The sequence below is a fragment of the Mustela lutreola genome, chromosome 9, assembly GCF_030435805.1.
Source record: "Mustela lutreola isolate mMusLut2 chromosome 9, mMusLut2.pri, whole genome shotgun sequence".
NCBI classification, from domain to species: domain Eukaryota; kingdom Metazoa; phylum Chordata; class Mammalia; order Carnivora; family Mustelidae; genus Mustela; species Mustela lutreola.
This window is the reverse complement of record NC_081298.1, coordinates 89,469,046-89,493,093: the sequence shown is the minus strand read 5'-3', so window position 1 is coordinate 89,493,093 and position 24,048 is coordinate 89,469,046. Positions and strand designations below refer to the sequence as shown.

General features: G+C 44.0%; 1 protein-coding gene across 4 annotated transcripts in view; it reads right to left on the bottom strand.

Annotated features, from left to right (window-relative positions):
• Window positions 1-21,576, bottom strand: part of MEIS1 (Meis homeobox 1) — a 133,803-nt gene extending 112,227 nt beyond the window's left edge. The window contains exons 1-6 of one of the 4 annotated variants that reach the window (XM_059187843.1): window positions 20,698-21,576; window positions 18,589-18,815; window positions 16,591-16,732; window positions 16,035-16,085; window positions 15,195-15,245; window positions 13,567-13,713 (exon numbers count right to left, since the gene is read on the bottom strand). In XM_059187843.1, coding sequence (XP_059043826.1) covers window positions 13,567-13,713; window positions 15,195-15,245; window positions 16,035-16,085; window positions 16,591-16,732; window positions 18,589-18,815; window positions 20,698-20,709 — 630 coding nt within the window. In that variant the 5' untranslated portion in view covers window positions 20,710-21,576. The remainder of the gene's footprint in view (window positions 1-13,566; window positions 13,714-15,194; window positions 15,246-16,034; window positions 16,086-16,590; window positions 16,733-18,588; window positions 18,816-20,697) is intronic. The other 3 variants (XM_059187841.1, XM_059187844.1, XM_059187842.1) reach the window with 3 other exon arrangements.
• Between the last annotated feature and the right edge of the window lie 2,472 nt (window positions 21,577-24,048).

Sequence of the window (24,048 nt, the reverse complement as noted above, 5' to 3'; positions counted from 1 at the left end):
AGGGTGTCTAACTCACCACCCAATAAGGCAGATTTCTGAAAACTTCCTAAAACTTAGCAACTCTAATGTATTGCTTTAAATATCTATATTTATTTAAAGGTATTATATATAATACATATATATTTAGGTATCTACGATTGTACAATGGTAGTGGCAGCTAGTTTGTGAAGGCAGAGACAGCGGCTGTTAAATTGAGTTCTAGATTTTCCACTCCTCACATACCACAAATAAAACCTACAAAAATGATAATTTTTCAAACACTGAATCCTCTATCTCTGTGTAATGAGGCATGTAGAGAGGAGGAGAAGAATTTTTGTGCTTTTTTGCCTTTGGTGAAAATTCTCCAAGGAGTAATTTCATCTTTAAATGAGAAGTTTTGTATCAGGTGATTGTACAAGCTCCAGGAATCCCTGAAGCCTCAGGTTCAAGCATGGGGAGATGCACCAGTTCACACTCCCGTGCACGCACCACACTCCCATGCACACAGCAACCTACACATGTCGTGTGCATGTGGAAGAAGGCCAAAGAATATGGAAAGGAACTACTTTAATTCTTTAATTAGGTTGTGATGAAATTTAAAGCAGTTTGGCAGTGAGATGCAGCTTTAAAAATCTACCAGTCCTTAAATATCTTGCCTGCTCTCTTGCCAATGTCCATGCCTAGCTCCCCTTCCTAGGCCCCAGGGCTGGCCGCTGTAGCAGGTGTGAAGGCGGTGGCGTTAAGAGGCCAGACCCACCACACTGGGTCACTTTCCCCTTGCTCCTTAAGATCTGACTTTCACAGCCTGGTATCTTTTAGGACTCAACTCTGACACTCTCAGGTTATTACGGACCTGCAGAGTGGAATTAATTCATCCATGACATTAAAAATGAAATCGGTAAGGCTAAGGAAAAACTCTACAGATATAAAACACCACCCAAAATATTCCGAAAGCTTTCCTCATGAAATCCACACAGCACTGATACCTGTGGCCCAATGTGTCTACATCAAGAACCAAAGCAAGCAGCATTTCTTGGTGACCCCACCGTGATCTCAGAAGATAACATAGATTCTCACACAGGGCAGGTACACTCCAACAATGACATGGGGAAAGAATAATTACTACCAAAGGGAAACTACTACCAAGGGATAACAAGCAGTTTTACCCAAACCTCATAACTAGAAAGTTGATGAATAATTTAGAAATTATTTGGGTGCCCTGAATGTTCAAATTCTACTAAGCAGTTTGTTGTGGAGAAAAATTTCATGAACGGAAGAGACAATAAAGCCTTATTACACTAGGAATCTTAGTGGAAATACTTATTTATGTTTCAATAATCTCTCTTTTTCCTGTGCCATTGTATTTTGGCTGGCACGCAATTAATAAAAGTAAACCCTTATATTAAATGACTAATGATTCTATATGCTTCTACTCCTGAAATATCTGTGAACTGTAATTCAGAATTAAAACGTTTAAACAAACAAACACTCTAATCCAACCGGCACCACTGTATCTCCAAATATTTGTATGTAAATATTTCAAACCATACTCCTTATTTATATTCTGAGAACTTTCTGCTGAAATTCAGATTATTTTCTATAGTTTCTATTTAGGAGTGACAGAAGAATCTGTAAATTATATGCCAGTATTACCTGATGTTATAAAATCGCTTTTGTAAGACTGCTTGCTTCCTAATGTTTTATTTTACATTTGAAACTCAGTATTCAGTGCTCCTCATTCTGCAAACAAATTATGATAAAATAAACGCAGAAGTGTCTTATATAAAACAACTTCAAACCACAAATTTTCCAGGCAACCATCCTAGCAAAAAGAACATTCCGATAATGCAGAAACATTGTATCCTTAGCACGAGAAGGTAATAAGCCCTTGTAAGCAACTGGTCACTAACTATGAAGCATTTGCATTCAAAAATGTGGAGAAAAGTACGTAGCTCCAGATCTGCCTGTAACTTACTTGAAGCTGAACCTGAAAGTGCATCTGTAGTGATTTTTTAGTACTATTTCAGGACACAACTGAGTGTCCAGTCTCCTTTTACACTATGAGGATATCAGAATAATAGTGACCCCACCTAATAAGAATTAAAAAGGCATTTTCCTTAAGCTCTATGATTATAAAATGGTCTATAAAATAGCATCTCATTAACAACCACCCTATCTTCTCTCCCCCAGTCAAACTTGTGCTGCTGAAGGTTGGGCAGAATACAAGGGGATAAAGCATCATTTAATATGCTGTTTATTTAAGGTTTCCGGTTTTAAACACTCTACATTCATTCATATTTAGCTGTCACAGTAACTCCATATGATGGGTTCCTTATCCCTGTGTTATAAATGATGACACTGAGGCTCATGGCTAGAGCAGTGCCTTATCCTCTCCCAGAAAAGCCTAGAGTCAAATACCAGTGCTCTGGCTCTAAATTATATATATCTTAGTGAAACACTCCCAGCCTGAGAGGTTGTGTAACTAAAAATTACAATCAGTACACTTAATTGTCCTTTCTCAAGTGTTTCTGAAATCTTTTCTACCTCTAAACTCTCAAATCAGAAAGTCCACAATTTTGACACGAGAAGAAGAAGAAAACAATTCAGCCAAGATGTACTCTTGTTTTTGTTTTTGTTTTTTCCTTATAGCATTATACTTTGAACAAAAGAATCATGGAAATTTACATATACCACTGATTTCCACTAACAATTAGCTAGAGGATATTCTCCAATTTCCCTGTGGTTTTTTTTCAGAAGCACTTCCAGCTTTTTATATTTTCAGCCAAATTGTATTTTCAAAGAATCTGTCATTCTTCAAGGATTTTTGAATCCTTGAGCTCTCTCTCTCTTTCCTTCATTATTTATCTTGGGTGAAATCATCAGAAAGGCCTTTCTCAAGGCATTCTGAAATTTCAGTTACATTTCTGATTCTTAGAATGGCCAAGTTCTCTACATTTCAAGTCACTTAACTGAGAGACCAACGTAGGTGGCTGTGAACTCAAGAAGCAGGAGTCTTGAGTTTTACTGTTGGTTCACTTTTCAAGGGATTCCAGTTCATGGGAATGCCATTCTTCAGCCATATGCAAAGCTATTATTCTGGGTCTGTTCATACTATTTTAGCAGTTATCGAGTATGTGGAGTATTAGAATTATACTCCAAGTGAAGAAAAGCCCCATAATTGATTTCTTAATGTTTTATTCTCCTCTTTCTCTATTGGCACGTTCTTTACATGCCCTCAATAAATATTAAACACTCAAACAACTCACTATTAGGGTGGCAAGCAAACCTTCAGAATGTCGAAACAGAAGAGTGAAGAACAATGCATCTAATTGAAATGCCAGGGTAATTTGGAAAATCAAATTGAGTTGCTGCAAATTCCAAATTCCAGAATAAAAATGTTTATACTCCCTCAAATGCAGATTGTTACTGGCTTTGAATAATTATCAGAATAGAAAATACTCGAACACCAACAATACACTTGATATGCACGAAATAAGCACAGCCTAGATGTCTCCATTATTCTGCACAAGGAAGTGCAGGACACAAGGAGTCTGATACTTTTCTTGGTGATTTTGTTCTCAAATACGGCTAACAAAATTCCCAAATGTGGTGAAACAATAGGCCGAGCCACCAAATACACAACTAGCATTAAAATTCCACGGCCAATATTCTTCAGAAAATGGGAAACACAGTAAAGGACAAAGAAGCAAACTGAAAGAAAGGAAGGGGTTAATGTTCTGCTCCTCGATATCTTGTTTTTGTCCTCCAACATCTGAATTCATCACCAAGACCACCTGGAAATGTAAAGTTCCTGATTCCCTTTGGCAGAAGCTAGAGCCAAGAAAACTATGACGATTAAAAAGAAAACAGAAAACTGCATTTGCATCTAGAATTATGACATACAAACACATAATGAGGCTCTAAGAGAGGATACTTATCTGCACACTGAGGGTAACCTTGTTATCTACTGAGGGTTATGCCACTTTGGGTACAGATACCACCCATATGTCTCAAAGATAAATTCCATATGCTCTGTACAGTTATAGCATATTTCCCATAAATAATGTATACAATAGACTGTAAATAAATAATACATTTATCTGAACTGTTCAAGAGTGAAGGGCAGGGTGGCTACTCAGGAGACTGAGTCTCTTATGAATGAACAATTTCAAATGAAAGTAATGTTCAATGAGGAATTACCACAAAGTTCTTATACTAAATATTCTGAAATGCGGGTTTTAAAAGGATTTCAGATCCGGTGGTGACTTGCAAGTCAATGTTTCAGCAGAACCCAAAATACCCGATTTAATTTTACTGCTAAAGTTTCTATTCTGATTGCAGCAGCTTACCTATTTGCTGCAATTTTAATTCTCTCTCTACACTACTGCTTTTTATGATCAATAAAATAACTGGACTTAAAATGTCATGTATGCGTTTTTGTCTCATGAAACACGGTGGTTTTATTTTTTCACCCCTGTGAATAATGTTTAATGTTGCAGTGAACAGAAAGGAAGGCTACCTTAAAAACAAAACAAAACAAAACAAAATCCTCCCAAAGTCCACCTGTGCTAGTTAGTTTGCTAGGATTTTACATTGTAAAAATTGTTAGTCCTCACCCTCAAAGAATCTCCCTTTGAAGCCCCAGAGACACAAACTATTTCCACTTCTTGTAAATGGTGTAAGTAGGCCTTTAGAACGTCAGACATTGTACACCATTTAGTTGGAAATTAAGTTTTCAAATCGCTAAGGAATACTGTCTGAATAACAGAAAACACTATAGGTCACAGTTAATTATAGCTTGTCTATCAAATTAAGTTAATGTTCGAGAACACATCCAAATAGTTATGGAGACATTAGGAGGAGTTTTATTGTCAAAGAAATTCTGATTCATTTAGCTTCTAATATTTTTTTTAAAAAGGGAGATAACCCTTTTTCAAGTTGGGATGGCATAAGAAAACTCTGGGTTTACATCAAATTGCTCCCTTCATTGTCCTTTTGATGACTGTCGATTTCATTACAAACTTCATTTTCCAGAGTTTCATAATAGTCATAAACACACTTCACTTTAAAGAGTTTCTGGGGGACACAGTGTGAATGCAAATGCAGAATAAAATGCAAATCGTGGAGGTCTGGGAACAAATATGGACTATCCGTTAAGAATTCAGTCACTGAAAATAAACATTTAGGCCTTAAGAGGAAGAACACAAAAGGGCTGATATGAATCTTTATATCAAGCATTCAGAGCCCTAGGGAAGTCAAACAAGAACAACAGTTTTCAGTTTTGCTCCTAATTGTAAAGCACAGGCTGGGAGCATTTGATGACTTTGGTCTCTACTCATTCCTGCTCTAAAGTGAGTAACATTTTTCATCTTTGCAGGAAAATAAACCCACGTGTGGGTAATAGCCCACAAGGTGCTCAAATAGGGAAATGAGACCTAGCAAACTAGTTCAAGTTCAAATCTCAGGCCTAGGAGGTTTACCAAACAGTGGAAAAGAAGTGATTAGAAAGAGAGAACCAGAGTGTTGCTTTGCTAAATAATAACCACCAGCCCAGATATTTACCACTAATAATAAACAAGCTACCATGTGGTGTTGTAAAGTATGAGGGGAAAATCTAGAGAAATGGGAATTCATCAGCAACAATTAATTCCAAATTATGTGTTGTCGGGAAATCATTCTACTATCCCTCAAAATGTTAATTTCCCACCAACCATGATCTTCTATATGAGTCAAAATAACATATGTTTAAATCCAGGGTAAAATTTAAGACTTTGTATTGTTTCAAAATGAAAAAAAGTAGCAAGACTAAGAATGTTGCTTGAACTTGGTAAACTTGCAAAAAGTCATGGTGATTTTAAGAGCATTACTTAGTAAACTTATTAATAGTGGCAGCAATTCCTTTCTGAGGAAAACTATTATTTCATTTAAGTTTTTTTAAAGAACCATAACATTTCACACTCAAGGTTCTTTACCTCATGATTATAAATCCTACTAACTGTAAATAGAGTCATGAAAAGTACCAATGGGAGAATCAATTATAGAAATGTATTTTGGAGGATTATAAGTAATATAGAATTTATTTTCACAATTTATTTATCCTCCATTAGTTTATGGCATACACAGTGGTGCATATGCCATGGAAAAGTGATAGCAGGATTATTACATATCTTAAAGACAGTTCATGACTTAGTTCAGGCTATATTTTGTATTTAACTGTATTTACTCATGATGCCAATGAACAACAGGTACATAATTCAATAAATGCAGAATTGAGTTTTTTCCATCAGAGAAAAATTTTAATGGTACGTTTTAGTTAGTTTTAGGAATTCTTAACCAAGAAGCCCAGAAATATAAAACAATTTCAAAAGATTTGCACTCTTGTATTTTCCTTTAACAAAAATATATTTCCTAGATTAAGAAATGCTATTTGGAGGAAAAAAAAAGTGTTCAGAAAGAATCTAGCAAAGTGTTGCCAATTGCTTTAATTCTGCACACATGAATGCATTAAATTGATTGAAATTGGATTCTAGTGACAAATTTTTAAATGACTATATTCTTGCTTATTTCCAGTGGTATCCTCTGTGCCATTTATTAAAATGTCAAATTTACAAGTGTGGGAAATCCAGCAATTTGCCCAATGAAGGTATACTTCCTGGAGAGGCTGTTTTTTTAAATCTTTTTTTTTTTTTTTTAAGATTTTATTTATTTATTTGACAGAGAGAGATCACAAGTAGGCAGGGAGGCAGGCAAAGAGAGAGGAAGAGAAATAGGCCCCCTGCTGAGCAGAGAGCCCGACATGGGCCTCGATCCCAGAACCCTGAGATCGTGACCCGAGCCGAAGGCAGTGGCTTAACCCACTGAGCCACCCAGGCGCCCCTGGAGAGGCTGTTTTAAGACTCCAAAAAGCTCTTGCAAATTCCTATACCCCCGAAATCATGGCACTTTTAATTAAGGATACAGTGAGAACGTCCTTTTTTTTTTTTTTTTACACACACTCATCTGCTCGAAGTTTTCAAAATTGATTTTATGCGTATAAGGTTTATTCGCAAATATTAAAGATAGCAAAATCGCCAAACTTTTACTGGATCCCCAAAAGGCAAATTTTGGAATTATTATTAATTATTATTAAAATTCAAATTGGAAGAGTGTTTTATGTTTTAGACTCTAACTTTTAAAACAGGTCTTATATGCCGATGGGTCCTCCTGAGTAAGAAAACCAAGCTGTACATGATTTACACCAGGGTTGTTTTACTTGTGATTCTGCAAACCTTTAAGCCTGACATCTGTACAACTATCAGATACAGAGTCACATGTATTTTATTTTTATTTCTTTATCTATAAAGAGTACTTTCCCATAGTTTTGATGAAGTTTTTAAATATTAAATTAAATTCTTGCAGTCAGGAGAAATGACAAAAAATTTTGTTTCAGTTATAACGTAAATTCAAGTAATACTTTGATACACATATGACAGATCTCATAATCCAAAAAAGGCCATGTAAATCGCTACTAGTGCAATTGTTTAAGACTGTGTAACAAAAATGAATGAGAATGGTATCAGTTTACTATCCTTCAACTATTTCCCTGACAGTGGAGTCAAATAATGTTGAATTATAGACCTTCTTACAGGAAGTCTTATTTTGTGTTCATTTTTTGATCACTTCCCTGCTAGTCTCTATAGGAATTTGGCAGTATGCCGACTTTCCTTTAAAAGTTTCTGTATACATACTTGGGTTGTTTGATGATTAAATGATCATTTATTAAAACTTAAGCATTTCACATTTGTTTGACATATTTACATTTCATAAGAAAATATTGTTATTGCAATGAAAAGCATAACATCACCAATACAAAAAGACTTCATTTGAATTCATGTTGACAATATTTATGACAAGTGTCTTAATGTAACTTATTATGAATTCTTTACAGTTTCTCCCAGTCTACCTATGAGGGAAGGTATGCTAGTTTTACTACAGTAAGCCTCGTGTCAATATTTTAGCCTATCTGCTTGACCTTAATAAGCCCGTTTCTACTGTGGGGCCACAAATAGTCTTTGTTTTTAAGAGTATGGAGTTTTTTTCTGCATAATTTTCCTTCCCTCGCCCCACAACAGCTGTGTTTTAAATCTTTCAGATGATGCCAAACATTTTAACATTTAAACATACAAAGGCTTGAAAATATAATGATTTAAAATTTGTTTATTTTCAAAGTTGGGCAATTATAGCATGATATCTATTACTTTTCTGAAAGCAGTGCCCATATGTTACTCCTTTTTTTTCTTCCTTCTACTCATCTTCCTTTACTATGTAAGCTTCTCCACGTTTTCTAATAAAAGTCTCTAAGTTAGGACCAATAGCAACAGTGCACAAAACCACTCTATATATTTCCAAATCGTGAGCAATGGAGTCATTCTGGTTAGGAGAGGGATTGCTATTTGAGTGACCTATTGCTGCAGAGCTAGTTAAATCACTGAACAATAGTTACTGTTATGGCTTTGCTTTGTACAAAGCAAGTTCCATTAACCATGGAACTTGCACTGGGGACTTCCACTTGAGAGAGAGACAGAGACAGAGAGATGCACTATGAAAAGGAAATAACTTTTGTAGTATTAGCGTTTAGACTTACAGACATTTAACAGTGTAACTGATCCCAATCCATCTGCATATACTCTTCACTTTCTTTTCCTAAAATGTTTTTTAAGTGCCCCTATTAGGAATCAATACATACCTAGTCTGAAATTCACACAGATACACGCTAAAAGCCAATCAGATGAAGAGTACACTTATCTTGATGAGCACTGACTAATATATGAAACTTCTGAGTCACTATACTCTATACCTGAAACTGATATAATGCTGTATATCAACTATACAGGAATTAAAATTTTTAGAAAGCCAATCAGAAAGCAACAATAAAAACACACCTGGAAAACAACTAAGTTTTAATTCAAAGGATACTAAGCCATAAAGAGCCTAGAATGAACATCCCAATTAGCTAATGTAGTGACAAGCAGTCAACACCTTATTATTTAATCATTAAAGAGAATCTTGCCACAATTTCCCTTTACATATTTCAAAAAAAAAAAAAAAAAAAGTGGAGGGGGGGATTAAGAGAACAACACCAGACCCACAACAACAATCAAAGAGTAAAGTTAGATGAATCTAAGACCCCCATGGATGCAAAACCTAGGGACAGAGAGTATCCAAGACAAAAGCATTAATTGGGACCCTCTGAAGTATTTACAATTTAAATAAGGTATGTCCATGTGAAAGCATTTAGAAACAATCTACCTGGCAAAGGGACCATTTTCCCGTCTCTTGCTGTTTGTGGCCAGTTTTTTTATTGGATGAAAACAAATTGCCTGCATTTCTAGTATTAGTAAATATCCAGTGGCCTCACCTATTTTTTTTTTTTTTCTAAAGCAGCAGAGCCAATTCATCAAGGACATCAACCTGTCCTTTGCCCTCTCCTCCCCATTTCTTACCAAAACACCTCCCCAAAAGAGAAAGCTTAACTCTCCCTTGGATGCATCCCTACCCCACTTTGCAGGGAGGGGGCGTTTTCAGTCAAGTCCAAGTTCAGTTTTAAGAATTTTTTATCTCAAAGGATGCTTTAGAAACAACACCTCGCATTTTTAAAATAAAGCAACCGCCACCAGGGTTTTCCTAGCCCACTTGGGAACCAAAGCTTACTGGCCCGAGGCTGCCCCGGATCCCCGAGGCCCCAGGCCTGGCGCTCTCCAGCCTTGGCCGCACAGCCCCGGAGGCCGATCCTCCTCCCCGGGGAGTTTTAGCAGCACTTGGCATTTAACCTGCCTGGCGTATGTGGCTTTCTGGTTCCATCTCCTTGAGCCACATTACTTCTCCCCAGATGTCAGGCACAAATCTGGATTAACATGCAACAGGGCGCCCTGTGCAGCCCGCCAGCCCTCGCCCAAGAGCTGTTAAATGCAGATTCAGCTGAGGACCCCCCGGAGAGCTGCTGTTGAATAAAAATTGTAATCCAAAGGGACCATTTCTTTGCCTCCCGCTGCTTGTGGGAAACCCGGGCTGGCACCCGAGCACAGGCCCCGCTAGTCCGCTCTCGCTACAAGCAGGCGTGGCCACCTCGGGAGGCGGCCTTAGGGGCCAGGAGACGACTCTACAGACTCTTCACTGCTCTCTTTCCACTCTCTGGACTGGTTCTTGGAGTGGAAAAATGTTTAGATCCAAGGAATGGCGAGCAACAGACCGCCCTGGGAAGGAAGACGGCTTCCTTCGACGGCTCCTTCTGGGAGCGAGACCTAAAGTCTAACGTCTGGGAGGCCAGGCTCTTCCCCGTCTAACCCCCTCTTGACGGCCCCAGGTCCACCCGGAACCACCCCGCCCCCCACAAAACAGGCATCCAGCCGCCCGACGGGCCAGCTTTCTTCTCCACTGACAACCAGGCTCGACCCTGGCCTCGACGCCTCGCACCAACGTTTTCCTCTGCTCCCGCTCCTCGGGTGCAACAGGGCACTGGCCGGGAGCCGAGGCCCGGAAGCCCCTGGGGCACCTCGCCTGTCCCCAGACCCCGGGCGTCGGGAGTGCCCGTGCCGAGCTGGGAGCGAGGCTGTCGGGAGAGGGCGCCCGGGAGGCCTGCTCCCGCGGGAGGTGACTCTCAGTCCTGGCTCCTCGGGATCTGGGAGTGGAAGTGGGCGGGAAGGGGTTGGGGGAGAACATAGATGTAGAGGGTAAACGAGATCACGGCTTATACTGGCGTCTTAATTTGATAAAAATTAAAAAAAACAAAACAAACCAAAAAACTACGAGGCCTAATGGATATCCGCCGATTTAGCCCTCCGGGAAACCGGTTGGTATCAAAGTCGTCGATCCCAGCTAGGTCCCTGTGCAGTGGCAGCCTTGGCGCCCTCCGAGGATAAAAGTAAAATAAAATAAACCGTGCCGCCAGCAGGCCCTAGAGACAGAGGGGTTAATGAGCTAACGAGGACCAGTGCTCGCACCACACCTGAAGCATCCAGTCCCGGAGCGCACCCTCTGCCGGGGCTCAAACTGGCTGGGCCACATTCGCAGACAGGTGGCGAGGCCGTCCTTTTTGGGCCCAGCCCCCAGGGCGCCGTACCAAGGGTCCAGCGCTCCCAGGGACCTGCAAACAGGCTTCCGTCCGAAGAACTGGCGCCCAGCGGGCGGCCCTAGTGCCTGGTCTGTGCCTCCTTACCTCCCAGAGCAGGGGACTCCACTCCGGGGCAGAGCCTAGGTCCCGCGTGTGCCCGGCTCTGCGCTCCCAGCTCCCAGGAGAGCCCAGGCACACTCGCTCCTGGCTCCCGGGAAGCGGACAATTAGGAAAAACAAAACTTGGGTTTACTGTCCTCCGACCAAGACCTAGGTGAGCTGGAGGGGTCACGGGAGTGCACCCAGGCGCATTGGCCAACAGCGCCACAAGCCCAGTCAAAGCTGCGAAGCCCACCAGTAAGCGGAGGGAGCTGGATTCACACTTCTCATTTTTTTAGGTGAGGGAGAATAAAATGCGAATTTTTATCCACGACAATTGCCTACCAATCTGTATATCTCAAATTAAGCTAATTGTGTAACAAAAGTTTGCCGAAGGAGTAGGGGGAAAACAATGATGTTGTAACATTTTTGTGTCCCCCTCCCCAATAAAACCCATAGCTTTGGTCCTTTATCTTTGACTTTAATAAAATAATGATTCGTTGAGAAAATGGGGTATAAATCTTCATTTTGGAGGCAATTAAAGTGTTGATTTCATTCATGCCCCTAAGCGATTCTTGTAATTTGCTCAAATAGCTTTATGTACCCAGCACTCCGGAGCTCTTAGAATCCCATTTTCTAGTTAGGCTTGTTGGATTACAATTTTTATTCAACAGCAGCTACCCGAGGGTTCCTCAGCGGAATCTGCATTTAGCAGCTCCAGGGCAAGGGCTGGCGGGCTGAACCAGGCGGGAGGCCGGCAGCCTGCAGGGCCGGATGGGGGGGGGGGCGGGAGCTGCCTGCAGTTTTCCCACCTCGGCGGGTCCGCACGGGGAATGCTCAGACTGCCTGTTCTGTGCACTCGTCTACACTGCCGAAAGTTTGCAACTTGCCAAATCACAGTAAAGAACCGGCGCTGGTGTCTTTAAAGCTCACCTCTGCCTACCCTCCACTGCTCTTGGGGAAAGGAGGAATTCGGCCTCTGTCGCGGAATTACCCAGAGAAATCCAAGCTGGGAATTTATGTTAAGAGGGTGATGTTGAGAGAAGAAAACTTTTAAGATGACACCAAGACCCAGGAGTCGGGCACTCCTGCAAGGACTCTACAAGATAGCGACTAGCCAACAGCGATCGTGGCAGAGCTTGCAAAGGAAAACTGCGTGACTGGCTATCCTTTGGCTTAACAAAGGCAGGCTGATCTCTCCCCCACAAGACAGAACTCACGTGCCAAGTCAGAAAGAGAAACAACTCTAGGCCTTCACTTCTGTATGGAGAGGCCAGAGGAGACCCGCAACCCCCATCTCTATTGGCGTTTCAGCAATTCGCTGCAGAGAGCTGTCCTGAGCCCGGTTCATCTCACCCGCTCCTCAGGTTTTCACTTTCATTGCATTTTTGCAACTTCTTTGGGCCAATCCAGAGACGCAGCGACAGGAGAAAGAGAGAGAGAGAGAGGGAGAGAGACTGGGAGCAAACAGTGGTGTTAGGGTGAGAGAGGGAGAGAAATCCCCCAGCAACTCCAAATAAAAGTCGTCCCCACTTAGCAACGCGGCGGAAGAAGGGCCTGGAGGGAGCCCCGGAGAGGAGGGGGCAAGCAAGCAAAGGCCCGCAGCTGAGAGGGAGGGCGGCGCGAGGTCCCCCACCACCACCTCGAGGAGTCGCAGGGGTGCCCCCGACGCTGACACTTCCAAAAGCTGCCAACCCAGAGGGCCCGGTGCACGTACCAGCTGGAGGATGAGTGGAAAGGAGGAGGAGAAACATCCATATTTATCTGTTTTTATAACCTCGGCCCGGTCTTATTTTTTCTATTAAGTACAATAAAATGGGCGAGCTTGCAGCGAGCACCGCACAAAGCAATGTTCAGTGAGGTCTAGAAGCGCTCGGCCGAGGAAAACGGACAAGACAGGCTAATGAACCGTATAGACAGGGAGAAAATAGCCAGCATTTGCTAGATTTCAAACCCTCGCTGTCTCTCTTAGACCACCTATCTTGGGTTTTTTCCTAATAAAATAAGAAATAAGCAGACCCTACACTTTTCTTTTCTTCGAAATAGAAGGGGGAAAAAATGCTCCAGAACAAAGCCCTACAATCAGAGGCGGTCACTGGCAGTTAACACTCCCATTATTATAGAGGGTAAATAAAATAAAGACAAAAATTAAAAGCGACAAGAAACAGGTCAAGTTTGCAGGCAAAGCTTTTACAAGCTCATCTCTCCAGGTCGAATCCCAGAGCCAGCCTTAATGAAGCAATAATAGCCACATTATTCAAAAATTTTCATTTCGATGGAAATGTATCTAAAAGGGACTTAATCATATGCAAATAATAAAAAGAGGTGGTAGTGACCCAGCAAGCAATATGCATACAGATTTTTTTTTTCCTAGGGATGTTGAAATTGAAAAGCGCATACCTGGTCGGTTAGATTTGCTGATCTTGTTATATCTTCACTGTCTGATTTTGATCCTCCTTCTCTATCGTCTATCACCAAATCGATAGGCATTTTCCCTTTCAAACAGCTAATATACCGGTGGCAGAAATTGTCACATAATTCGTGTACCTACATTATGACAGAAATAAAAAAAATGGAAATATAATCAGGAGTGCATAAATGACATTGACAAGTGCAAACCACCCCCCTTGTGAGATCCAAACTTCCAAATAGGGAAACACAGAGCAATTGTCCTCCAGAGACCCCCAGACGCATCCAGAATTAGGAATAACTTTCTTTTCTTGCAAAATAGAGATATCCCAGAAAATTGACAGTGACAAGATGATTCACAGGCTACAACATATTCAACACCCGTGTTAAATTCATCTGCTCCCAGGGCTGTGGCCATTAGAGAGGTGACCTGCGTGGGTGACATTTAAGGTAAACTATTTAATTTCATCCACTTACTTTATCATAAGTCCTTTTCCAATGAGTCTAAGGGAAAATGTGAATATATGTATATATATAGATCTCTCTCTCTCTCTCTCTCTCTATATATATACACACACACACACCTCCAAAGGACCAGAACTGTGGTGGCATAGGACATATGTCTGACAGCCCAAGCCCTTATAACACTTGTAATTAGGGGTTCTCTCCATAAGAAGCATATTTTAGGATACTTTCAAAAAATAGAAGAAAATCAAATTGCCAATACTCATGATATGAAAAACACCTACAGCCACAAAAAAAAAAGTATCAAATTGATTTTTTTTTTAAAAGGAAAAAGAAAGCTTCAAAATATTTAGGTTTAAGTGGAGTGGTCTCTTACAGGCCTCAGGCATCACTGACATGCACAAATTCACAAGAAACCCCAGTGTGCTTGCAATTTAATGTTAGTTTGAATTACAATGCATTAAGTTTTTATTGCTGAGATTTATAGAACAGCTAGCAAAATCATGTTATCCCACACCCTTTCTTGAGTGTGAAGGTGGGGTGTGTGCAGGATTCACAGATTCAAGAAATTGACACAACTATCAACTCTGCTTTGTCTCTGCACAAGGTTTAATGTGCCTCCCCCACCACCTCCTCCAGACTCCCTGCCCACTCCTCCTCCTCCTCCTCCCTCCGCCTCTCCTCTGTGTCTGACCTGCCGCTGCTCTCAGACTGTCTTCCAGAAACTCACCAAAACTAAACAAAACTCCCTCACCCACCCACCCAGAGGTAGCAAAGAAAAGGGGGGAAGAGGAAGAGAAGAGATCACAAAAGTATATAACCTGTAAAGCAAACTCACAACAGCATTCTAAACATCAAGAGAGATGCATAGAATTGCAACTATTTATACAAAGCCAGCAAAGTATTAAGAATGAATACAAGGCTAGGGCATCTGAGATGCCGGGTTTAGTGGCTGAAATTGTAATTAAACTGCAAAGAGAAATGGACGCTAAGATTGGCCTTGACACTAATTACCAGAAAGAAAGACATTTATGCAAATGTCTCAGAAGCCTGAACTTCAGCCATTCAGAACCCTCCCCCCACCTCACCCCGCCCCACCCCCTCAAGTTTGGGGGTGAGGAGAAAGCAAAAGGAAAAGAGGCTAGATAAATTACCTTCTCTAATTCCAACAGATGAAACCTTAATACTTGTATGGCTTGAATCATCTGCAAAGATACAAAAAGAATAAGCACCCTATTCCTAGTTTGCAGAAAATTGGCTGTCACAGCTCTACCATCTCCAGCCTATCCGCCCCCCCCAAGTAAATAGAGTTATTTTGATTTATGGCAATAACACTAAAACTTAATAGCAGCGACTGGGTACCATCTAGAGGTTTATATTTCTTAAGGAGAAAAAATAGCTAAAACAACAACAAAGCATCTAAGTGGGGATCATAAACACCCTCCTCTCCCATGGCTCTTCCCCTTCTCAGCCCCACTGCCCCCACCCCACCTGAAAGGGCCACATCCCTGGACTAGATGTTTCCTTTACGTAAGGTATGCTCCGAAAATATTCCAAATAGTCCCCAACGTGTGGCTTTTCACACTGCAAACTTTCTGCCGCTTTCCGCACACCTTTCAGGCGTACTGGTGCTTTGGGGGCTCTTGCCCCGTTGCTGCCCTCGTGACGCGACTCTGAGGGCTGGGAAGTCCGCAAAGTTTAAGCACACACGCTGACAGGCCCGGAGATAAATCCCCGCGCTGATTAGAGCTGCGCTGCCCGGCTGTCATAAAAAACAAAAGCTCGCGTTTCCCCGCGCCGGCTTGCCCGGCCCCTCTCGAGATGAATTTATTTCCCGGGGATCTTGTCCCGGACCACTTGTCCGTGGACGGAAGCGTCTGCAGCCGCCCGGCAGCTACGGGAAGACCCGTCTTGAAACCTTGGGGCGCTTCAAGCAAGGCTGGGGGCTTGGGGGGAGGGGTGTTGGGGGAGGGGAGGAAGGGGTCCACTCTTACCAAGTTATCCAGTTCTGGATTAGAAGAAAATAGAGGTTTTTCTGCGCGAATCTAAATACAAGTGAGAAGGGGAGGGGGGGAGAAAGAACATTTGAAATCTGGTCACCTTCCTAGTCTTTTGCCTCATTACACTGTCCAGGGGAAGGACTGGGTGACACCGAGTTTGTCCCGCGCAGAAACCCTTCAGTGTGATCAAATAAGCCAAAAACATGCCCAGAGCTCAGGGTTACTTGGTTACTTCTACCAGCAACTCTGCTTCTAGAGGACGCTGCCCGCTCGCCTAGACCAAGGCAGCTACAGCGCGCTGTGATTTTATTTTATAGAGTGAGCTTTCTGCGTCAGGTCACGAAGCGGGTGCTGGGAAGACTATGGGTGATTTTAAGTCGTCCGCAGACACTCATATAGGAGGATAAGCTCAGGGTAGATGTCGCAGGCATGGCTTAGGGCGGACTATTTGCTGGTTACTTTTGAAAATGTGCTGGGTGGGGGAGGGAGTTTCTTTCTTTCTTTTTTTCTTTCTTTTTTCTTTACTTTTTAAACATATATTTTTGCTGACCTGTTTGGCGAACACGGCTATATCTTCATTGAATGACTCTGACGAGCAGACGTCCCCTCCCGCCACCCCCGGCTCGCGGGGGGTACAAGTAGCTAATTCACATTTCTCAAAAATCAGTGCTAAGAGAGGGAAGAGGGGGTGTCTGCAAAAAAATACAACAGTCACAAACAACACAATGGTTAGTCCCGAGTCAGTGAAAAAAGGCCCCCAAGAAAAACAGCCAGAGGAGCTCGAGCCGGGGATCCCCTCTCTGATTTTGTCATCTACTTTTTTCCACCACCACCACCTCCCCCCCCCCCCCCCAACCAGGTGACTGCTCACCTCCCCTTCCTCCTAGGGCTCCGAAGTCGGAAGCCCTTATCCAAAGACAGTGTCTGAGGATCGGTTCAGCATATCTGGCCGGAGAAATTGGTAACATTTGCTAAGAATAAAACCCAAGCGGTTCCAGCAGCCATTTTGAATTAAGTTTCCCACCCCGACTAGCCCTCGTCCCTCCGCGGCACATCCAGGACCTGGTGGAGAAGAAAGGCGGTGGGCGCAGCGGTTGAGAAGGCTTGTTCAAGTGTGTTCCCCCAAGGCAGCCTCACCAAGCCCAAGGCTCGGGGGATCTTGGTGGCAGGCGCTCAGCTAACTTGGGGGAAAGGACCTCTATGGCTGCAGGACCGACTGTCAGAGGGCTGCACCTACCGATCTCGACCCCACGAGCCCTCGGAGAGCAGCAAGGCTCCTCCTCAGCTCCCTGCGCACTTCCCTCCCTTAGCCAATGGCCCCCACTGCCCCCAAAAGAAAGTTCCTTCAAATGCTCCTGCGGTAAAGCCTTTCATTTTTGTCTCTGCGGAATGGCAAATCAGCTAGTAGAGCGAGGGGCCTAGATGTCGCTTATCTCAACCCATTAAAAAAAAATGCTTCTACTAATGCTCAAGGAGGTGTCTCAAGTCTTTTATTAGCTCTCACAGCCCAGCCCGGAATTTAACAGTTTGGGGTCCTTTTCAAAGCTTCCCCAAATGTTCTGTCCCGGCGCCTAAACCATTTGCAGTTAACGCTAAGGAGAGAACGCTGGGATTTCAACAAGCCCATTGCACAAGGGACCAGAAGATAAAGCAGAAAGGGTTTTCAGCTGGGGAGGGTCAGTGTTGCCTGATTTTGTCTTTTCCAAAAGAAGAAATAAATAGAAATAAAAGTTGCTGCAAAGTAAAACGAGGTCCCCAAATTCATGAGCACACAGTAGGCACAAGTGACTTTCAAAGGATTTTACCAGCCCTGGGTCCAATCAACTGTCCTGGAGAACACCGTGTAAACCACAGTCTGAAAACAACACTGGCCTGAGAGCACCCCCATACCTACTTCCAAATGCTGCAGGTTTCGCCTTTGAACACAAAGTGCTAAAACAGCTAGAAGTTTCTTAATGTCTAGAACAATTCAGAGCGAGCTCTCTCCTTGCCTACGGTGGTCAAACTCCCTAAATGCAAAGCATATTCCCCCTTGCCTGACCTGCAACTGTCCTCCCTTGATTTTATTGTGTGGCGGCCCAGCCGGCATACGGTTGCTGAGTAAACTTAGCAAGTCAGAACAATCAGTGGCTTAAAAGATTTTCCCTTAAACTAAAAGTTTCGTTCCAACACAAAGGCGCCTACATTTAGAAATCCCCAAGGCTCTCCCAGCGAAGTCGAGCAAGAGAGGACTCCAACCCGCTGAGCTACCGAGCCAGGGTCTGAGAGGAGACAAGGGACCTTTGGCAACTTCTCCTGCAAGGCGACCCCCCTCGCTGGCACAGCCTGGACAGAGCCGGATGCTGGGCAAGCGCTGACCATGTGAGGAGATGGGGGGCATCCGGGATGGCAGGCTGCACCCTCCCCCAGCAAATTCTCCATGCAATGCAAATGAAAAGTTACCAAATAGTGTACCTCCAATCCATAGAGCTTTCCTTTTACCGAGGGCACAGGGAAATAGAGGAAACGTCACGTCTCTACTACTTAACCTGCTGCCCATTGTACCTACCCATAAATGGCATCTTTATCTCTCTTTAAAGCATCATTGACGGAGGAACCCATGCTGGGGGCCATGGCGTTGGTGTGAGCTGTGTGCGGGTATTGATGCGAGTGCAGAGGAGGCCCGTGGTTCAGGTGGTGGACCGGCTGCATGGACCTGGCCGCATGCGGGTCCCCATACATCGTGGAGGGGATGCCTACTCCATCCATGCCCCCATAATGGGGTAGATCGTCGTACTGCATGACAAACAGGAGAAAACAAGGTTCAGAAGGCCAGGCGGGCAAATGGGGAGACAGCAGGGCACGGAGCTTATATAATGTCAGTCCAGCTGGATCCTTCAACCCGGAATTCCATGGCCTTGCACCTCTAAAGTTGAGATTTCTTATTTTAAAAATGATTTCTAGAGTAAAAATCCTAGGATTCTCTCTGAGACTCGCCTGGGATGAACGGTCTTGCCCTAACTTGTGCCCCTATCAACTAGTTCAGAAATTCAGGATCCTTTGGCAAGGAAGGAAGGAAGAAAGAAGGAAAGAAAGGGAGGCATTCTCCCGGAGGGCGGAAGGTAAAACGTGCACGTCTCTAGAGGAGGAAATTCAAAATCACAATAATAAAACGTGCCAGGACAGTGCAGCAAGCCCGCCTAGTTTCACAGCCCCTTCCCATCAGGGGGAATTTAAAAAAAAAAAAAAAAAAAAAAAAAAAAAAAAGTTACGATGGGAACAGCTAAACTAAGCACATGAATTCAGACAGGCTTCTCATTTTATTTCTCTGCCAGAGTGGGGTTAGGCAGTCCTGCAAGACACTGCATTTCCTTTGCTTTCCAAGACAAACTCTGTTAAATTATACAAAACCAACTGGCCTCTTTATAAGTGAAACTTAGAGAAACGTAGCTTTTCATGTTCATTAGAGCTGAATTTAGAATGGGCAATTTCCCCTCTAAGTTAAAGAAAACCTATAGTTGGGACAGCTAAATGTCCTATTTTCTCTACTCTTATGAACTTTCCCCCCAGACTAGAAGTTAGTGAGACAAATGTAACTCATCAGGTGTAAAGTAAATTCAAAAGCAAATGCATACACAACCCCCATATTCTCTCTTCAGAAAAACTACTTTCACATTGATTGTCATTATTCTTGTGTGCAAAATTTAGCTATTTAGGATTTTCTCCTTGCTTCATTCCCGGCAAGTTCTTTTCCCAAGATTTGGAGGCGCCGAGAGTGAAATGATTTTCAAAGAAAAGAGGAATTGCCACTTTCATCTCCTTAAAGCCAGAGGTGTGAAAATAGTTTGGAAGAACGCTGACATTTGCCTGAACCAAAGCAGTAAAGAAAAATGTGTCAGCCTAGTAACTTTCTTTTGCAAACAGGGCTTTGAGGGCCAGTACAGAAATTATGCAAGGAAGGCTTTTTGTAAACCCCCCCTTTCTTTTAAGAAACTACCTCAGTTGGGTTGTCATTGTCTCACTTTACTCTCACTACATTTCCATTCAAATAGGAATATTGGGGAAATTAGTATTGCATTTTTAAAGTGAGTAGCTGTGTGCTTAGTATCCAATTAGTGGAGGGCTTTTCTAAGAAAAACTTTCAAAGTATCACCTTTTATAAAAATCCATGCACATTAAAATCACTTTTAAAAGATGAATGTTTTCCGACCCCCAAAGCCATTGTACTATGACAAAGTCATTTGCTTAAAAAAAGCTAAATACTTCTAATGATATTAAAAGATGAGCACAATCAATAACACATCAGAAGTTTCTAGCTGCTTCATTTCATTTTTTAAAAAATAGCCTTAAACTTCTGCTCCCTGAACACTCACATTATAACATTAGATATCTAGTGCTTTTTGTTTTTGTTTTTTAAACAGATGATTGCCCAAGCTTGTATTTTTATTTCTATAGCTGCTGGTTAGGAATCTATAGAAAACTTGATTACTTGAATTAATTACATGTAACATACGTAAGTCTACAAATGCACTGAATAAATTCTCTCCCTTTAGGCCACGGCTTTAGGAGCCTCATTCAAAAAGACAGAGAGAAAAAAGGAAACTTTTTAGCAGTGTCTTTCAGCCACGTTTCAATTTAATCTCACATTTGAGTTCCACAATTGTTTTTTAATACGTACCCTTTGCGCCATCGGCCTCCCTGGCTCCCTTCCTACTTCAACTTCTAATATATCCTCTTTAAGGCCAGTGTGAAAAGAAACAAATAAGCAAACTCCCCCGGAAAAAAAAATTTTTTTAAAGCACGACGAAAAATCCCTTAACGTCTCCAGCAACGTGAGCTACTGGTCCCAGATCTTCGGTCTACGGGACCTGAAGCAAAGCGCCCGAGTCACTGAGCATAAAAGCGCTCCGTTTCCAAGACAGCAGCGGGGGCAAAAAAAAAAAAAAAAAAAAAAAAAAAAGCAGATCTTCTCTCCCCCAAAAAAAATCAGTTAAAAAAAAAAAAAAAAAAGAGCGCCCCTCAGACCCAACTACCAAATCTCATGGCTTTCTGCCACTCCGGCTGTCAATCACAGGCGAGGTTGTCAACGTGGTGAATGAATGATCATCCGCTCTGTCTTCTTCTGGTCAGAACACCTCAAATGTTAATATTCAAATGCACAAAGCCCTAGCGCTCGCTTCCCTTGAATCAGTCCTAATTCCTAATCAGTTTCTCTCTTCTCTCGCTCGCTCTTTCTCTTTCTCTCTCTCTCTCTCTCCCTCTTTGCAACTGCTGCACTGGAGGGAGATTAGAGGAGGAGGGTTAAAAAAAATGTCTGTCTGAGTTTGTCTTAAAGGAGCCACGATCGATGCTGCCCGCTTGCAGTCCCCGTGCGTGTGTAAAGTGTGTGTTGCACAGGCGGAGAGGTGGATTCCGACCAGAATGCTAGAACCCGGAAGTAGTGGTGGCCATAACAGGTCGCGTCTTACACAATGCATTGGGCTGCAGCAAGTAGGCTCCTCGGCAGGGGTGGGTGCGCGAAGCGAGCTCTGGCCGCACTGGAGAGGCAGAGAGGCGCTCCATTAAATCGCACGCCCAGGCACAAACACCCACACACCCAGGGCACACGCGCACAAACGCGGGCAGAAGCCCCCGGCTGCAGGCTTTATTTTCCGTATTCTTTTATCCCCCCCCCCCCCCCCCTCCAGACTCTCTCCCCAAAGCCGACTCTCTTGAAATAAATTGGGAATAAACGCGGGGCAGGCAGCAGCGGGAGTTATTTTGCACAGGGCTCTGCGCATAGACTTCATGACTTTCCTCGAAATTATTGGGGTCTTCCAGTATTTTTCGGGGCGAAGGGGACTAATGCGGAAAGTATTGGATTCTCACAACTGACCACCCCAAGCAGAAAAGTCAAACGGGGAGAGAAGATAAGCAAGAGCAAGGCTGGGAAAGGCTCTGCTAAGGAGTCCCGAGAACGTGGAGTGTTGAAGGCTGGGGCTTTCTGCAGATCCAGCTTGGAGTTGCTGTCAGAGGTGGACACCCGGCCCAAGGAAAGGAAATGCTTGCATTTTCTCACTTTGGGGTCTGGACCTCCCCCACCTCCTAGTCCCGGAGGCCCCCAGCCCCAGCCCCGGCGTCCTGCGCGAAGTGGGAGAGGAAGGGAGGGAACAATGAGCGGAGAGCGGGGAATGTGCCCCCAGCGCCTGTTTACAAACACGAAGCTATTTATGATCGCCGGAAAGCGAAACCCGACGCGGGCTCGGAGCAGCGGGTGGAGCCCGGGCCGGAGAGACTCAGGGAAGCAGGCTCTTTCTCTGACCCGCTCCGAGCGAGGAAGCCGTGCGCCCAGGGCGCGGCGCGGCAGGGTCGGCGCGCAGGGTTCGGGCTACGGCCGCGCCGCCTTTGTCTTCCAAGCGCCGAGGGGCTCTGGCCTCCGCGGTGCTGGGGCCTGGAGGGACCCCGCGCCCCAAGCTCTCTCCCCCGCGACACTCTGCGCTCTTCTCCCCAGCCCTTCTTCCTCCCACTCCTCTTTCCTGCCCCCATCCCGGCTCAGGGAAAACTCCCAGTACCAAAGAAAAAGAAATTCACTTCGGGAGCTGAGATTTTCAGACAAAAACCTGTCCCAACCCGCAACTCGGAGGGTCAAACCAGCCACTGATTTTAACTTTCTCCCTTTAAATACCTATTTTCTGGCTTAACAACAACAAAATTCTCTCTTTATTCTCCTACTCTGAGCTTGCCTTTTATTATTATACTTGGTGGTGTTATTTTCGTTTCTTATTTTTCTGCCCGCCCGGCTCTGATACGCCTAGATAGCTCGGCCACAGCAGCTCGACCAGCAGGCTGGAAACCTCACATCCTCGAGCAAGGCTCGCAGCTCGCTCGGCTCCGAGCAGGATTTTTTTTCCTCCCTCCAGCTGAAACCTCACGGAAAACTCCCCCTGCGGTCGACTGGAAAATGAGCTCACCCAAATCTCGGTAGGCAGCCGTGGAGGAGGGCTCGGCCAATCAGGAGGCGCTTCTGCCAAAGCGGCCGCGCATTGGCTGCGGGGAAAATCAATTATCAAATAATCGATCAGCAGGGAGCTTCGATCTGCGGGGAATGCAAACTGCCAGTACCCCTTCCCGCCCTGATGGTGGCCAAAAGGCTGACTCCCCCAAAGCAGTCGGCCTCTCGCTCCCATCGCCCCCACCCCCATCCCACTCCGCCAGCTGCGGACCGAACCCTCGTCCTAAAGGGGGGTGTAGATAGGAGAAAGAGTTTTGAGAGAGATTAGAGTGCTCCTATCCGCAGAGGTTGTTTGGAGAAGGTTAGGAGCTCTCAAATATATCGAGGCTAACTCTTAATGTGCAAACTAAAAGAATTTGCATCAGTCCGAGAGGTAGGACTCAAGTTTCTGTTAAGTGGGCTTTCGAAGAGCAAAGGGACACAGGGCGAGCATCAGAACCTATATCTGGAATCAGTTTCCCTCCAGCGCGCATAGTCACCCTAAGCGTTGTCTATTCCTTTAGTACTTCGTACGAGTCAACGGCCAGTTCCCCCCACACCCCTATAGTGGGGTTTTCTTAAAGCCGAGCTGCTGAGTCTCTTCCCAACCTCCCGCATACCACCCTCGTCCAGACACCGTACTCGCCCCATCTGTGGCTAAAGGACTGACATGTTCATCCAAAGCCTTCAGATGCGCTTTGCCTTGAAAGAGCTCCGACTGTTTAAAAAAATCCTAGGATCCTCATCATTTGCATTTCTCTTCTCTCTTCCTTTCTCTCTTTCTCTCTCTAATCACCCTGCCCACCCTTTTCAGGATATTTAACTTTTCTCCATCGCAAACATGTGGTTTGGGGGTACAGACGCCCCCGCGTATCACTCGGGAGGTTAAGGCAGGCCCGCATGTCAAAGCCGAGGGTGAATCCAGGTGAATTACCAGCTTCTAAGCCATTGCCTGACACTCCCACCCCCACCCCATCCGCCCCAACGTGAACTTGGAAACAGAACTTCAGGCCAAGATGGAACCTCCCGCTCTCCGGAAGGCGATTTCTCTGTTTAATT